Genomic DNA, 18,068 nt, shown 5'->3' on the forward strand with positions numbered 1-18,068 from the left:
ACGTATTTAAGGACAAAATCACCTTTGAATATATGAATGAAATGACCCTAGAATATAGGAAAGTAGCCATTGACTTCCTTCGGCTGCCGAATGTTAACGACAAGAAAACCGAAGTGGGACGAAGGGCCTACTCGGCCCGACTACTACCCGGCTACCGACTTCTCTGATCCCCCGAGCGTCAGTTGTGAAAAAAATTCGTGAGTGATGGACGTGATTTTCAAGCGGATAAGAGGTGAAGCCTTTTTCCGAATATTCAAAGGTATGTAAATATGTATATAATTTTTTGTATAGCGGGCGTACAATTGTATGTATGTAATTAAAGGATACATTTCAAATCTCTTTACCAAGCGTATACCAATTTAGGTGAATTGTTTTTTAGCTAAGAGCTACGTACATACATACATTTGTACATAAATTTGTGGGTGTACAGTTCTATAATAACTTTATCTTATTACTCGCATTTTATTTATTTTTCAGAGTGAAAATACCTGCAGTTGCATCAGCCAAATAATTTGTTTGTCGAAGCTGTAATTTTGTTTTAAAACCTTCTAAGGTAAGAAAAATATGTTGTATTTGTTTGACATACTTATGTATGCATGTAAATATCTATGCATGTACGCGGCTCACCCGATCTGAAACCCGATTTTCAACCCTTTCATATTCTGCTCCTCTCTCTCGCTCGCTTGACCTACGCGTAGCGACGTTTCTCTCTTCACCTTCTTAAAACTGACACGATCTGCCCTGCTTACATTCGGTCTCCCTTCGCGCAAAGGACTGTATGTAAATATATATGTATGTATGTACGTGTCTCTCCCGTGTCTCTCTCTCTCTGAAATTCGATTTTCAACCCTTCATTTTCTACCTGTCTTGCTCCTCTCTCTCGGTCGTCTGTCCAACGTGTTTGTATTTTGGCTATTATTAACATTACATTATTTCAAAAAAGTTGTTTATCTAAAAACAAATCATTGATATTCCAATAACTCTTTTTTTATAGATGAGGAAAGGCGAAGAAAATGGATAACCTTAGGTCATATGAAGTTCAACAGACCTTGGGTAATAATAATGTTTTCTTGAGTCAAAAATGTGTTATTTAAAAATGTTTAAATGTTAAGTTAAATGTTTTAAATGTAAATAAATATAATATGCAAACCAAGTTACATTTTATTTTTAGGGTTTCAGTGTTAATATAAAACTTCCTTTCAAGAAATATTATTTCTTAAATCAAGAAATAAAATTTCTTGAAAGGAAATTTAAACAAGAAAGAATTTTTCTTGTTTAAAAGGTGCCTTTCTAAAAAACCCTTTCTTGTTTTAAGAAATTTAATTTCTTGAAACAAGAAACAAACCACCTTTGAAACAAGAATCGCCTTTCTTGTTTTAAGAAATATTTTTTCTTGTTTTTATGGTGGCTTTCTAAAAAACCCTTTCTTGTTTTAAGAAATTTAATTTCTTAAAACAAGAAATATTTTTTCTTGTTTTAATGGTGCCTTTCAAAAAAACCATTTCTTGAAACAAAGGTGAGGTCGCCTTTGGCAAAAATTCAAGAAAGAATTTTCAAGATTTTAAGGAAATTCTTCGATTTTTTTTTTATGAGTGTATGCTAGAAGGATATGAATACGATATTAATGCGTTCTAGGTGGGTTGACTGTTTAGCTAAGGTTAGGCGAGACTTTACTCTGATATTACTTTAAGAATTTCTCAACTGCGCATATGAAATTTTAGATTTTCTTCAAACTCGGGTGCTTTGAAGTTAAGAACTTAAAAAATGTTTTCAAACTTTAAATTAGTATATCTCGAGAAAGCCTTAGAAGAACAACGTGCAACTTTACACGTTTTTAAATGTGTACTGGGGGAGTTACAAAATAATTTTCTTAAGTTTTTTGTTGTCCAATAAGTATGAATTTTAATTATTTGAAATTTTTTATCGCGGTTTTGAATGTCTTCTTCATCCTATAAAAGAAACTTAACTATCCAAGATTGTCCATCTCATAACAAACTTAATTTACCCGAGGAAACATTTTTGTTCCTTTTCATCATTTCCCAGATATATATTTTTTTATACGAATTTAGAAAAATCCTATTTATATTTCCAATGAGTACACTTCTTACATGTTTAAGCTGAAAGTTTGCACAACTCAATTACTCACTGATATTATGCACATATATTAATATCATAATTTTACCACCGTCCCTTCATATAGCTGCCATACAAATCGATCATAAGTTAAAACAAGAGACAACGCTATAGTCGGGTTAATGTTTCGACTATGTAATACCCGTCACTCGGCTAAAGGGGGTGCGAGGGAGATAGATATATACAATTTTTTGATTGCGTATAACTTTTTAATGAATTGTCCGATTTGAAAAATGTCCTCTGCATTTCGATAGGCATAAATATACACAACAAAATTGCATTTACACTTCTCGGAAATCTTTAAAGATGTGGGCGCAGGACAAATTTTTAAATCGTTAGTGGGCGATTGTGGGCGCAAGAGGGGGCGTGGCGCTCGGCTGAAATAACCTTCTAGCTTTTGTAGTTTCCGAGATCTCAGCGTTCATACGGACATACAGACGGACATGGACGGACGGACTCTACGAGTAACGGGTATAAAGACGTTTTTCTAGATGTTGTTCCTGGGTGTATCCCTGGCATAATCAAGACCTTTTTTCAGGAAATCTGTTAGTGTGTTGTTATTTTTATACCCGTTACTTGTAGATTAAAAGGGTATATTGTAATCGTGCAAGAGTATGTAACAGCTAGAAGGAAGCGTTTCCGACCCCATAAAGTATATATATTCTTGATCAGGGGCACTAGCCGAGTCGATCTAGCCATGTCCGTCTGTCCGTCTGTATGAACGCTGAGATCTCAGAAACTACAAAAGCTAGAAGGTTGAGATTTTCCACACATATTCTTTGGCCGAGCGCCACGCCCCCTTTAACGCCCACAATCGCCTACTTACGATTGTACGATGCGCCCACATCTTTTAAGATTTCCGAGAAGTATAAATGCAATTTTGTTGTGTATATTTATACCTATCAAAATGTAGAAGACATTTTTCAAATCGTACCATTCATTAAAAAGTTATACGCAATCAAAATTTATATATCTTTCTCTCTCGCACTCCCTTTAGCTGAGTTACGATTATTAGTCGGGACACCAACCCGAGTACAGCGTTCGCACTTCCTTTAGCTGAGTGACGGGTATTAGATAGTCGGGACACCAACCCGACTATAGCGTTCTCTCTTGTTTAAGAAATATAAGTTTTATTTTATATTCTAGAATGCTTGGACAGTAAATTAGTTTGATCCTAACAATAAACAAGAGAGAACGCTATAGTCGGGTGCCCCGACTATCAGATACCCGTTACTCAGCTAAAGGGAGTGCGAAGGAGATGAAGATAAAAACTTTGATCCACCGTAACTTTTTAACGAATGGTCCGATTTAAAAAATTACATTATTTCATTTCAATACGTATTGATAAACACCATAAAAGTGCATTTTTACTTTTCCGAAATATTGAAATTTTTAAAATCGTATATAAGCGGTTGTGGGTGTTGGAGGGGGCGTGGCACCCTTTTACTCTACGAGTAACGGGTATAAAAACAAAAAATGTTTATACCCGTTACCCGTAGAGTAAAAGGGCTTTTTACGAAGCGCAATTTTATTTCAGTCGAGTGCCATGCCCCGTCTAACGCCCAAAATTGACAACTAACGATTTTAAAGTGAGTATGGCGCCCACATTTAAATGCAGTTTTATACCTATCAAGATGTAGAACAATTTTTTTAAATCGGAACATTCGTTAAAAAGTTATGCCCGATCAAAATTTTATATCTCATCTCTCTCGCACTCCCTTCAGCTTAGTAACGGGTATCTGATAGTCGGGGCACCCGACTACAGCGTTCTCCCTTGTTTTAAACTTATTTTCAGAAATTGTTTTTAGAAATAAAATATCATTTTTATACCCGTTATTCGTAGAGTAAAGGTGTATATTGTATTCGTGCAAAAGTATGTAACAGCTAGAAGGAAGCATTTCCGACCCTATAATATATTCATGATCAGGGTCACTAGGCGAGTCGATATAGCCATGTCCGTCTGTCTGTCCGTCCGTATGAACGCTGAGATCTCGGAAACTATAAAAGCTAGAAGATTGACATTTTGCATGCAGATTCTAGGAGTTCCTTGTAGTATGTTCACATATCGAATGCACACTGTACTCAGTGTTACGCATCGATTTAAGTATAGACACCTTATTTGACATTTTGCATTTGGCCACAATAGCAAAACACAAATACATTTATAATCCTAGCAGTTCCCGAGTGCCCGGTATATGACCGCCCTCGAATGCGTGGGAACTGCAGTGTCAGCATATTTGATATGTGCGACCGCTCCGACGGCCAAGTGAACATAGTATCTCTCTCTCTATCATATATAAGCACAATTATACATAAGCGTCGACCGCAGCTCTGCCGGCGTCTCTGCCGACATAGCCGGCCGATCTTAGCTTTATGCAAACATGTAATAGAATTAAGAATTCAGATATTAATAATAAAGCTTAGGGAGCGTACCACTGAGTCGCTCCCAAATTCAACAAAAATTGAAGAAATATTAAACATGGCGACCGTGACAATGTAATCGTGAGTGAATATATCCAGCTATAAAAGATAAAATAAAAATAAACAAAAAAAAAATAAAATAAAATGACAATGTGATCGTGAGTGAATATATCCAGCTATAAAAGATAAAATAAAAATAAATAAAATAAAATAAAATAAAACAAGTGAAAAAAAAAACCAAACATTAAACATGAAGATACATTCTACGAATCCAAACAAAACAAGCAAAAAAAAAAATCTAAAATAAAACAAAAAACAATGGTATAACAAAACAAAAAACCATTAAATTCAAAGATCACGGACACGTGTAGTGTCCAACTTAGGTACATAAATTTACAAACATTTCGGTCTGCCCTCGCTATGCAGTTTGTCGGTAGCTGGTGGAATGACAGAGACCGCGTAGATCATCCGATACTACCGCTATGATAAAGCTTTTTGGTTCAGCATAGATTATTGGAAGTACAGACTCCAGAAAATGTTCACGTGCAATCATTCCACTTATATGCCTTGAACTATACACACGTATATTCTTTTGTCAACGGCAGTGTTTGTACTTCAAGTGAAAATTACCAAGGTTACCCACGTGGAGTTCACGTAAGCTTTAACAAAAGTGAATTTAGATTAAACCACCAATTAATAGTGCGCCAAATTAAAACAGGGAACTACCAAAAACTCGAGTGAAAAATTCAGAAGGCGTAAATTTCGAAATCAACGATTCGGAGCGATCGCGGGAATCGTCCACCGTCCAGCCCCCCCAGCAAAGTGGCTAATTCGATCCGAGAAAATTTGTGAACCAGCTTGGAAAACCCTCAATTTGTCTACGGCGAAGCTGCCGCCCACCGGGCATAGTCAGTGCAGACACGTGGGAATACGGATTACGCAACCGCTACAGCTTCAGTCGCCAAGAACTAGTTACCCTTCTACGCCTACGACTACACGAGATTATAGGCAATTGTAGCGATTAGCTGGATTCACCCCTATAAGAAACCCTTTCCCTGTCCCGGTCTCAAATGAAAAAAACCGGTGCAGGCTGACAAGTGCCCCAAAACGTATTGCAGCGTCATAACTGAATTCAAATACCTGCTCAAATTCATACATCTGTCTTGATTCTCGTTCCGTGGAACTCTTGTGTTAAGTTTCCACACTGCCGCAGTTTGATCAACTTCGTTGCGATTAAAATTTGTTAAAATTATAAAAGAAAACCTACTTAAAGTAGCTTATATTTGCTTATTGCCATGTATTAATATAATTTGTTTTGATTATGATTAACTACATAATTATCTATAACTAAAATCTATAAGTACAGTGAGCAATATGAATTTGGGAAGCTTGGAATATTTCTCTTTATATACATATAACTTAAATTCTTAAATATCTACGATTATACAGAGCATATACATAAACATCGGAATCATCTTGGGCCCAACGATACATCGATGCATATGATTTAAACATCTGTGAGTATTACAATACAAGAATGCATGCTTACTTCTTGTAATACACCATTTTTATATATATATATATATATTGATTTGAAACTATATATATTCCACCACAAGCCCCAAGTAATTATCTAGTAATTGAAAACAGCAAATGAAGAAAGGTATATAGGTGATTAATGTTAAATGTAAAATAATTGTTACTCTTTTGATTTGTTATTGAAATTAAAATGGAATCTCTGTACCTAATTGTGAAAATGATCATGATGGCTTAAATTATTTATATCTCTGTCGGTCGAGTACTTATGCTTATCTCACACAAACTTCAGTAGTAGAACAATAATCTGTGTATTGGGGCAACGCCTGAATTAAATAAGTTGCCATGGTTGGGTGGGTAGAGATAGGGAACAACTAACATCTTTGATCCCTTCACCGGATATAAATCTTCTCTAATCTACCAATTCATTCAAATGCGTGTCGGCGCAGCCTAGGATATTAACGTAAACTCAATATTAATTATTCTATTTTGTTTTTTTTTGTGATCAGCGCATTAAACATTGATTTGTGTTAGTAAACTTAGGTAACTGGGAGAGAAAGGACCCCGACCAATCCGACGAGCTGGACCCGAGCACCGCTAGAATGCGCACCGTCGATCCCAGTTCCTTTTTAATAGTGAGTCAGAACCAACATCATGTGGCCAATGTGATAGAAAGAGTCTTATAGACTTTGGCATCGCTTCTTGTCCTAAACTGAACACTACACAATCTGGCGCCCAACGTGGGGCGAAAAGGATATTTTCCGTCCCAATTTTGCTCTAAAAATCCATCCTTTGTTATAGAAATTTCAACTTTTAAGGCCACTTTTTATAAAGTATTTCGATGACTGATTTGGATGCATCTGAACTCCAGCGGTGGAATTAGCGATTGCATTTCGGTTCCGGATAGATCGACCCCGTTTGATTCAGGCTGACCAAAGTGATTGAGATATCTATAAAAGAAAGCTATCTCTAAATGAGTCGGAAATACAATGTTCTGGAGCGTTTCGGACATTGTCCATCAATTTGAGTAGTTCTAAAACTTCATTAGCTGAAATAGTAGAAGAAGAGGTAGAAGAGAATACTTTATCGGGTACACTGCACTTTGTGAGAGAATGAGTTAAGGAAAGACTGACAGAGAGATATAAACAAATTCAATTTTTTGAGATTTTTGTGGTTTTGTTTGCGTTGAAAAAAAAAAAAAAAAAAAAAAAAGCAAACAAAAAAAAAATGGCAGTATCACATAGTAATGAAAACATCGATGCTGTCATCCAGCGAGTAGATCCCTTTTGCTCAATTTGTAACGAAGTAATATTAAGTACGGAACTAACGGCAAGCACTCCATGTAAGCACAGATTTCATGATAAATGTATTGTTGAAGCAATCCGAGTCACACCGGCGTGTCCAACCTGTGCTGCGTGTTGTCTTCTTTCACAATTAAACTATAATAATAATAACTTGGCCGCGGAAATGGGAAATGTTCCTGGTAGGGAGGAAGCGAGAAACGAAGAAGCGGTAGTAGAAGTTCAGGAAAGAAATGATCAAAGAGGTGCTAGGTTCCAAACTAAAAATCGAAATAGAGGTAGGCCTTCTAGTTTAAGGACAGGCATGTCTACTAGATCCAAAACACGCCACTTAGAAGACGTTCGAGCTGACGAGGATGATATATTTTCTAAAAAAACCCAAGGCGAATTAATAAAATATCTACAAGAAACTTTAAGTGTACAACAGGCTAATATAATGGATGATATGGTTGAGATCTTAAACGCTAACATAGAGGAAACAATTCATAAACAACTAGCAGCAATGAATTTAAACCGGGAAAATCCAGTATTGGAAAATCGCGATACTCGAAACAGGGTACCCGAGATGGGCGCGTTCTCCTCAGGAAACCACTCGAATAACAGTGAATCTCGAAGTAGGTCGAATCCTCAAATATCACCAGGGAAAGCTGCTAATATAATACAAAACTGGCGGATAAAGTTTGACGGTTCCAAACAATGTATGAGAATGGAAGATTTTATTTACCGAATTCGATCTTTGACAGAACAGAACGTAAATAATGACTATCAGTTGCTTTGTGATCATCTATATCTACTCTTCTCCAATAAGGCTAGTGATTGGTTTTGGAAATTTCACCGCAACAATACCAATTTTACTTGGGAAATATTTTGTGTTGAGTTTCGTAAACGGTTTGAGGAAGCTGAGACTGATCTAGATATATGGGAAAAGATAAGGAAAAGGCGACAAGGCGAAAGCGAAGCTTTTGATGATTATCAATGCGCAATAGAAGATCTAGCTGATAGGCTTCAGCAAGGCATGTCCGAAGGTCAATTAGTTGATTTGCTGATTAGGAATGCTAAACCTAGTTTACATCATGAGTTACTCCACTTAAGAATATCGAATAGATCCCAATTACGTGTTGAAGTTCGAAAGCATGAACAGTTCTACAACGAAATAAAAACCTTTAAGCCACGCACTCTACGTTCTTATATAAATGAACTAACCGATTCATATGAAAACCAAAACCAAGAAGAGTCGCACGAAACAGAAGAGGAAGTGCTAGAGTTTCAACGAAAGCCTTCCAATGTCATTTGTTGGAATTGTGAAAAACCCGATCATAGGTTTGATGATTGTCTAGAACCGCGTACTATTTTTTGTTATGGGTGTGGTGCCCGAGATGTTTTTAAGCCACGATGTCTAAGGTGTAACCCTACGGGAAACCGGCCGGCGGGTGTGTTTCGCAACAAAAAGTAGACACGCCCGATACACCTAAAATCGTTATGTTCCCTGAATTATGTACAAAAGTAGTCCCTGAAGAACATCCAAAACCGCATTTTTCTACCATTCCATTACATATAAGGCTAGATAGTTATAATAAGCTTCGAGAACAATTATTTGCCGAATCTATAATTTCTAAGATAAATCTTAATCCAAATAGATCTACGAAACGTCTTAGGCATTATTGGAAATCTATCCGCTCTGATCGTAAGAAAATTGTATCAGCAATTATTAATAATTCTGATGATAGACTTTACGCAGAAGTGTGTATAGAAGGAAACAAATACACAGCTCTCTTAGATTCTGGCGCTACTATAAGCTGTGCAGGCGGTAAGGTAGCGCAATTTCTCTTGTCTCTAAGCAAAACAAAAAGATGCTCTGGAAGCATTCGAGCTGCCAATGGAACCCAGAGTGAAGTCGTTGGGAAGTTGGTAACGGATGTAACGTTTAGAGGAAAAACAGCATTGTTAGATATTTTCCTTATTCCCGGGCTTAAACAAGAAATATATCTTGGAATTGATTTCTGGCATAAATTCGGGTTATCGGAGAAAATAGCGTGCAAACAGGAAGTTCCAGAGCTCGATGTAGGTGGAGAAGGTCATGAGCAAGAGCCGCCAAAGTGGCATGAGTTGTCCGAAGATCAGCAGAGTCGTTTGAATTCCATCATTAAAGTGTTTCCATCATTTTCAAAAGAAGGTTTGGGAAGAACCACCTTAATTCAGCATAAAATTGAAGTTGAACCAGTCAGACCCATTAAACAGAGACACTGGCCAGTTTCACCAGCCATAGAGAAACTGATGTTTACTGAAGTTGATCACATGCTGGCACTGGACGTCATTGAAGAGTCTTCTAGTCCGTGGAGCAGTAATTGCGTCTTGGTGCGAAAGGGAGAAAAGAGTAGGCTTTGTTTGGATTCCCGTGAGGTCAATAAGGTCACTGTTAAAGACGCGTATCCGCTACCCCATATTGACGGGATTTTAAGTCGGCTACCGCCTGCAAAATACATAACGGGAATAGACATGAAACACGCCTTTTGGCAGATCCCACTCGACGAAAAATCACGGCAATATACGGCCTTCACGATTCCAAACAGACCACTATATCAATACAAAACGATGCCCTTCGGGCTTTGCAATGCGCCGCAAACCCTTTGTCGGCTAATGGACCAGGTTATACCTGCGCATCTAAGAACCAAAGTTTTTGTGTATTTGGATGACCTGCTAGTCCTGTCAGAAGACTTCGAGTCGCATTTGGTTATACTCCTGGAAATTGCTGGTTGTCTAAGAAAGGCTAATTTGACGATTAATATCGAAAAATCAAAGTTTTGTATGCGAGAAATAAAATATTTGGGCTTTATAATCAGAGGAGGACAGATTTTAACAGACCCTGAAAAGATAAAAGCGATTAATGAGTTTCCTATTCCTATTTCTCTAAAACAGCTGCGTAGGTTTTTAGGCTTATCTGGCTGGTATCGGCGATTTGTCGAAAATTACGCCACTATAAGCTTTCCACTGACCGAGCTATTAAAAACAAAGAAAACGTTGTCTTGGAATGAGGAAGCTGGAAAAGCTTTTGACCTCTTAAAATCTTGCCTTACCTCAGCGCCTATTTTGATTACTCCTGACTTCTCAAAACAGTTTATTCTACTATGTGATGCCAGCACATATGGAATTGGTTGCGTGCTAGCTCAAGAGCAAGAGGGTGTGGAATTACCTATCGCCTACATGTCGGAAAAATTGTCAAAATGCCAACGGAACTACACAGTTAGTGAGTTGGAATGCTTAGCCGTTATTAAAGGGATTAAAAAGTTTCGCCCTTACATAGAAGGTCAAAACTTCCTGGTTGTTACTGATCATGCCGCACTACAATGGCTGATGAGGCAAAAAGACCTGTCCGGACGTCTAGCAAGATGGTCGATGAAATTACAATCTTTTAACTTTTCGATTACGCATAGGAGAGCCTCGGAAAATATTGTAGCTGATGCATTGTCCCGTCAGGCTCAGCCTGAAATAGAGTCAATGGTTGCGAGTGGGCCTATTATTGATTTGCGTTCGGATCAATTTAAATCAACAGAATATCTTAGTTTAATTGATAGAATTAAAGATAATCAGGAAAGACTTCGAGACTTGAAAGTGATAGACGGATACGTTTACAAAAGAGCCGAGTTTGCTGAGGAAGGAGACAACAAAAGGGAGTCGTGGAAACTTTGGGTTCCTTCGGCTTTGATTCCAGACATATTACATCAAGCACATGATTCACAAAGTTCGGCACATTGTGGAATGGGCAAAACGGTCGAAAAAATAAAGCGGTATTTGTTTTGGCCACGAATGGTTAGCCAAATTAGAGAATATATTTCTGAATGTCATATTTGTCGATCTACTAAAAGTCCGAATAAAATTTTAAAACCCCAAATGGGCCGGCCATTAACATCAGACCGGCCATTTCAATGTTTGTATATGGACCTCTTGGGTCCATATCCTCGTACAAAGTGTGGGAATATTGGGTTGCTAATAGTTGTAGATCACAATACGAAATTCCACTTCCTTTGCCCACTTAAGAAGTTCACTGCGCCTAAGATAATCGACTATCTTCAGAATTTTATATTTTTCACCTTTGGAGTGCCAGAAATTGTTTTAACAGACAATGGATCGCAATTTAAGTCTAGTGTTTTTGAAGCATTCCTAACTAGTTTTGGAATTACCCATCGATGTACTGCCATATATTCTCCCCAAGCCAATGCTAGTGAAAGAGTAAACAGGTCAGTTTTGGCAGCCATTCGCGCGTATATTGGTAACGACCACTCCAACTGGGATGCCAATTTAAACGCGATCAGCGGTGCACTCCGAGCGGCGTTACATAGAAGTACTGGGTTTTCCCCATACTTCCTAGCTTTTGGTCAAAACATGATTCTGAACGGAAATGACTATGGTCTTTTGCGCAAACTGAATATACTTAACGATGACGTCACCCTTGACTACCCAGATATGTTAAAGCTCGCCAGAGAAGAGGCCAAGAAAAACATAAATAAGTCATTTGAATTTAATGCCAGAAAATATAACCTTCGTAGTAGAAACATAGAACTCAAAGCCGGCGATGAAGTTTTCGCACGCAACTTTACTCAAAGCAACGCCAGTAAGAAATTCAGTTCCAAATTAGCCCCTGTTTTTATACCAGCTAAAGTCCTAAAGAAGAGGAGTCCATTTTATTATGAGTTGCTTAACGTAGACGGGAAGAAGCTTGGAGTTTATCACCTCAAAGATATTCAGACCAAAAATAAGTAGATTCCAAACAATTCAGATAATGCTCCTTCGAAGTGGTCTTGTTCCATTATCTGCGGTTGTAGTGTCCAACTTAGGTACATAAATTTACAAACATTTCGGTCTGCCCTCGCTATGCAGTTTGTCGGTAGCTGGTGGAATGACAGAGACCGCGTAGATCATCCGATACTACCGCTATGATAAAGCTTTTTGGTTCAGCATAGATTATTGGAAGTACAGACTCCAGAAAATGTTCACGTGCAATCATTCCACTTATATGCCTTGAACTATACACACGTATATTCTTTTGTCAACGGCAGTGTTTGTACTTCAAGTGAAAATTACCAAGGTTACCCACGTGGAGTTCACGTAAGCTTTAACAAAAGTGAATTTAGATTAAACCACCAATTAATAGTGCGCCAAATTAAAACAGGGAACTACCAAAAACTCGAGTGAAAAATTCAGAAGGCGTAAATTTCGAAATCAACGATTCGGAGCGATCGCGGGAATCGTCCACCGTCCAGCCCCCCCAGCAAAGTGGCTAATTCGATCCGAGAAAATTTGTGAACCAGCTTGGAAAACCCTCAATTTGTCTACGGCGAAGCTGCCGCCCACCGGGCATAGTCAGTGCAGACACGTGGGAATACGGATTACGCAACCGCTACAGCTTCAGTCGCCAAGAACTAGCTACCCTTCTACGCCTACGACTACACGAGATTATAGGCAATTGTAGCGATTAGCTGGATTCACCCCTATAAGAAACCCTTTCCCTGTCCCGGTCTCAAATGAAAAAAACCGGTGCAGGCTGACAAGTGCCCCAAAACGTATTGCAGCGTCATAACTGAATTCAAATACCTGCTCAAATTCATACATCTGTCTTGATTCTCGTTCCGTGGAACTCTTGTGTTAAGTTTCCACACTGCCGCAGTTTGATCAACTTCGTTGCGATTAAAATTTGTTAAAATTATAAAAGAAAACCTACTTAAAGTAGCTTATATTTGCTTATTGCCATGTATTAATATAATTTGTTTTGATTATGATTAACTACATAATTATCTATAACTAAAATCTATAAGTACAGTGAGCAATATGAATTTGGGAAGCTTGGAATATTTCTCTTTATATACATATAACTTAAATTCTTAAATATCTACGATTATACAGAGCATATACATAAACATCGGAATCATCTTGGGCCCAACGATACATCGATGCATATGATTTAAACATCTGTGAGTATTACAATACAAGAATGCATGCTTACTTCTTGTAATACACCATTTTTATATATATATATATATATTGATTTGAAACTATATATATTCCACCACAAGCCCCAAGTAATTATCTAGTAATTGAAAACAGCAAATGAAGAAAGGTATATAGGTGATTAATGTTAAATGTAAAATAATTGTTACTCTTTTGATTTGTTATTGAAATTAAAATGGAATCTCTGTACCTAATTGTGAAAATGATCATGATGGCTTAAATTATTTATATCTCTGTCGGTCGAGTACTTATGCTTATCTCACACAAACTTCAGTAGTAGAACAATAATCTGTGTATTGGGGCAACGCCTGAATTAAATAAGTTGCCATGGTTGGGTGGGTAGAGATAGGGAACAACTAACATCTTTGATCCCTTCACCGGATATAAATCTTCTCTAATCTACCAATTCATTCAAATGCGTGTCGGCGCAGCCTAGGATATTAACGTAAACTCAATATTAATTATTCTATTTTGTTTTTTTTTGTGATCAGCGCATTAAACATTGATTTGTGTTAGTAAACTTAGGTAACTGGGAGAGAAAGGACCCCGACCAATCCGACGAGCTGGACCCGAGCACCGCTAGAATGCGCACCGTCGATCCCAGTTCCTTTTTAATAGTGAGTCAGAACCAACATCATGTGGCCAATGTGATAGAAAGAGTCTTATAGACTTTGGCATCGCTTCTTGTCCTAAACTGAACACTACACACGACAACCAGCAAAGATCACACAGTGAAAATTAAACTCTAACCCTAAGTACATTATTGTGTGTCTGTGCAACAGCTAATATCAAATCAAAACAAATCGATACGAAAGCGATAGGGAAAATAAGAATGAACACGAAGAAACCCCTTAACACATATTCAATGTAAATTCAAACAAAATGCTGCAGAAAAACATTATCAAATTCAATCAATAAATGTCAATGAATAATTAAAAAAAAAAACTGATGAATAAAAATATATTTTCTGAAAAATAAGCCTGTGCGAGGACCTGCACCGGCGCACAGTGGTTTCGCTTGTATGGGAGCCGCGGCCAAAAATACTTCTAGTTGTTATATCGTTACGAAATTTTTCCCAAAATTCTATAAAAATATTTTAATTATAGCAACATAAAATTGGACATGTCGCCCGACTATGTCCTATAGCTTCCATACAAAATATCGGACCAAATTTGAAACACGTAGCTATTTTCAGTTTCAAATTTTTATACCCTTGCAGAGGGTATTATGATTTCAGTCAGAAGTTTGCAACGCAGTGAAGGAGACGTTTCCGACCCCATAAAGTATATATATTCTTGATCAGCATCACAAGACGAGTCGATCTAGCCATGTCCGTCTGTCCGTCTGACCGTCTGTCCGTCGGTCCGTCTGTCCGTCCGTCTGTCCGTCTGTCTGTTTCTACGCAAACTAGTCTCTCAGTTTTTGAGCTATCGGGACGAAACTTTCGCAAAAGTCTTCTTTCTATTGCAGGTAGTATATATGTCGGAGCCGACCGGATCGGACAACTATATCTTATAGCTCCCATAGGAAGGATCGGAAAAAAAAAAACTTTAAAAAATTCTAGCTTCGGTGTTTTTTGAAATATTACCTTCTACTTTTGGGGATGTTATTTTTTAAATATTTCTGAATTTCGAACTAATTATTTAAAAAATCAGACTACTATATCATATAGCTGCCATAGGAACGATCGGAAAATTAATGGAAAAGTAATAGGAAATAAATTCTAGTTTCTTTGATTTTTTTTGTATTATCTTCTACTCTAGGATATGACTCTTTTTAAATATTTCCGAATTTCAATTTTAATTTGATCAAAATCGGACGACTATATCATATAGCTGCCATAGGAACGATCGGAAAATTAATGAGAAATATTAGAAAATTGAACATTTTTGCGATTTGTTAATTAATAGGAATGATCTGCAAGGGTATATAAGCTTCGGCTGGCCGAAGCTAGCTTCCTTTCTTGTTTTTTATTAAAGTATTATTGCATTTAAATCATATTTAAGCGGATAAGAAACCATGCCTTCGGGTTCTTGTCCGTCCACAAATATTAATCCGTTAGTTTTGATTATTACCTGTAAATTACTTGAAAAATAAAAAAACCCAATAATAATAATAAACAAAAAATCCAATAATAGCAAATGAAAACAAAAATTACAATTTGAACCTAATAAAAACACGAAACACGAATAAAGAACACAATAAACAGCTGATTTGACCTTAAAGACAAAAATAGAGGCTGTTAGTAGATTGTTGATTATGTACACATCTGCAAGTATCTGCAGCTAGCTTTAACTTTTTTTATACCTTAAGGTATTAACAATTACACTGAATAAAAAATGAATCGGGGAATCTTGGGGGAACACAGTTAAAACTTTAAGGAAACATAAAAAGACGAATACAACAGCTGCTAAAAACATTAGAAAGTAATTTCATAATAAGGACAACACAAGTTAGCTTTTATTAATATTGAAACTTAAAAATAATACCTTTAACTTCAAAATCCATATCACAGAATATTAATTTGGACACGTAATTTAAGAAATACACGCTTTTAAAGTTAGTGATGCGCGCAGTTTTGCTTTGCAACTAAACACGTGCTCACGACTTTAGGTATATTTTTAGAAAGTACCGAAAGTTTTCCAGAAAAATCTGGTATGCCACGAAAAAGCTTGAGCATTTTAGAGAAAATTTGCATAATCTTTGCCAATTTTGGGTTCTATCGATTTTTTGAATTTTGGCCTATGGGGGAAACCACTGTGCGGCGCCGCCTGAGTCCAAAGGGCCGAAAAGGACACCAAAAAAAAAATCTTAATGAAACAATAAAAAATTATTAATCAACACAAAAAAAAATTTGGCCTGTGCGAGGACCTGCACCGGTACCGCCTGAGCCCAGAGGCCCCGGACAACGAAAAGTTAACAAGTGTGGAAGGAATGGCAAATCCTTCTACACCAACGCTGGAAATATACAAGTGCGGAAGGCAATCCGCCTTCTTCACCTTCGTGGGCGACACTTGCTCCTATTGAGCAAAGGGATAACGATAGATGAAATAGCCTGTGCAGCCAGCACCGGTCCCGTTCGGCGCGCCAAGCCGGACCACGGAAAAGTGAACCGACAGCGCTTCCACACCCAAAAAAAAAATCCTGAGTGTCAATTTAATAACTGTGGGTTAAAATGACACTGCCCCTAGGATCAAATTTTTGGGGTCAATTTGCTCCCAAATGAGTGTCAAAAGTACACCGCGTTTTCAGAAAAATCGTATTTGATACTAAATAGTGTCATTTTGATAAAACTAGGTTCACATCGATCCCAATAATTATCATTTTTGATTTTCGAAGTTCGAAGTTCGGCGATGTTTTACTCTAGTATCGATTTCGTTTATACTTGTCAAGTGTTCGCTCGCGCGCAAAATGGTTCGATGGCCCAGTTGGTAAGGCGTCTGCCTCTGATGCGAGAGGTCCCCGGTTCGAAACCCAGATAAATCAGAGTAGGTAAAAAGTTTTTAAAATGCAAATATATCATTTTAAGAACAAAAATGTTAGGTTGTGTTAGATTACTGATAAAAAAAAAAAAAATAATGGTGTTGCGAGCGGGATTCGAACCTCGTTCCCCCGAGCACAAAATAATATCAGAACCTAGCGCCTTGGCCCCTGAGCCATTCCCATATTAATTTTTGCCATGGCAGAATGGTTACAGGAGCTTTCAAGCAAATGTCAAATTTTATTTAATACTAAGAAAATGACACCGGCTAGTGGCTCTTTGACACCAAAAAGGGTCAAATTAATATTTTCGAAAGTATTAAAGTGACACCAGAATAGGGTCAATTTAATGACGTTCGGATCAAAGATTTTTTCCACTCAATAGTGTCACATTGACACCTAAATAGGGGCATATTGATGACTACTTTTTTTTGCAAGAGCGCCCAACATTACTTTTTTTATATAAATTTAAGCATCTGCGATGCAACCAATAATATTAATAATATTGTACAGACCAGGCAGTTTCTAGCTGCGGGTCTTCATTTTTTTTTACCTAGGTAGGGACACCTGCAACACATATATATACATCCATAATACAAAAAAAAAATATATATACATAAATGCCTAAATCAAGAAAAACAAATAAAAAAAAAAACAAGAAAGGAAGCTAGCTTCGGCCAGCCGAAGCTATATACCCTTGCAGATCATTCCTATTAATTAACAAATCGCAAAAATGTTCAATTTTCTAATATTTCTCATTAATTTTCCGATCGTTCCTATGACAGCTATATGATATAGTCGTCCGATTTTGATCAAATTAAAATTGAAATTCGGAAATATTTAAAAAGAGTCATATCCTAGAGTAGAAGATAATACAATAAAAACCAATGAAGCTAGAATTTATTTCCTATTACTTTTCCATTAATTTACCGATCGTTCCTATAACAGCTATATGATATAGCAGTCCGATTTTTTAAGTATTTAATTCGAAATTCAGAAATATTTAAAAAATAACATCCCCAAAAGTAGAAGGTAATATTTCAAAAAACACCGAAGCTAGAATTTTTTTAACGTTTTCTTTTCCGATCCTTCCTATGGGAGCTATAAGATATAGTTGTCCGATCCGGTTGGTTCCGACATATATACTACCTGCAATAGAAAGAAGACTTTTGGGAAAGTTTCATCCCGATAGCT

General features: G+C 37.1%; 1 protein-coding gene and 1 long non-coding RNA gene across 7 annotated transcripts in view; both read left to right on the forward strand.

The window, feature by feature from the left end:
• nAChRalpha4 (nicotinic acetylcholine receptor alpha4) overlaps positions 1 to 18,068 on the forward strand; it is a 510,593-nt gene that overhangs the window by 390,739 nt on the left and 101,786 nt on the right. Inside the window, exon 10 of one of the 5 annotated variants that reach the window (XM_070215894.1) lies at positions 6,600 to 7,984. The exons of the other annotated variants lie outside the window; for them this stretch is intronic. Coding sequence (XP_070071995.1) covers positions 6,600 to 6,624 — 25 coding nt within the window. The 3' untranslated portion in view covers positions 6,625 to 7,984. Of the gene's footprint in view, positions 1 to 6,599; positions 7,985 to 18,068 lie in introns of those variants that run through there. 5 annotated transcript variants of the gene reach the window in all.
• LOC138913196 (uncharacterized) lies at positions 11,666 to 14,038 on the forward strand. Of its 2 annotated transcripts, XR_011418851.1 has the most exons (4): positions 11,673 to 12,494; positions 12,559 to 12,949; positions 13,290 to 13,357; positions 13,911 to 14,038. It is a non-coding gene; the product is annotated as an uncharacterized lncRNA (long non-coding RNA). The 2 variants fall into 2 exon arrangements; XR_011418850.1 differs by having other exon boundaries at positions 11,666 to 12,494; positions 12,559 to 13,357.

The sequence above is a fragment of the Drosophila takahashii genome, chromosome 3L (assembly GCF_030179915.1).
Source record: "Drosophila takahashii strain IR98-3 E-12201 chromosome 3L, DtakHiC1v2, whole genome shotgun sequence".
Taxonomy (NCBI): domain Eukaryota; kingdom Metazoa; phylum Arthropoda; class Insecta; order Diptera; family Drosophilidae; genus Drosophila; species Drosophila takahashii.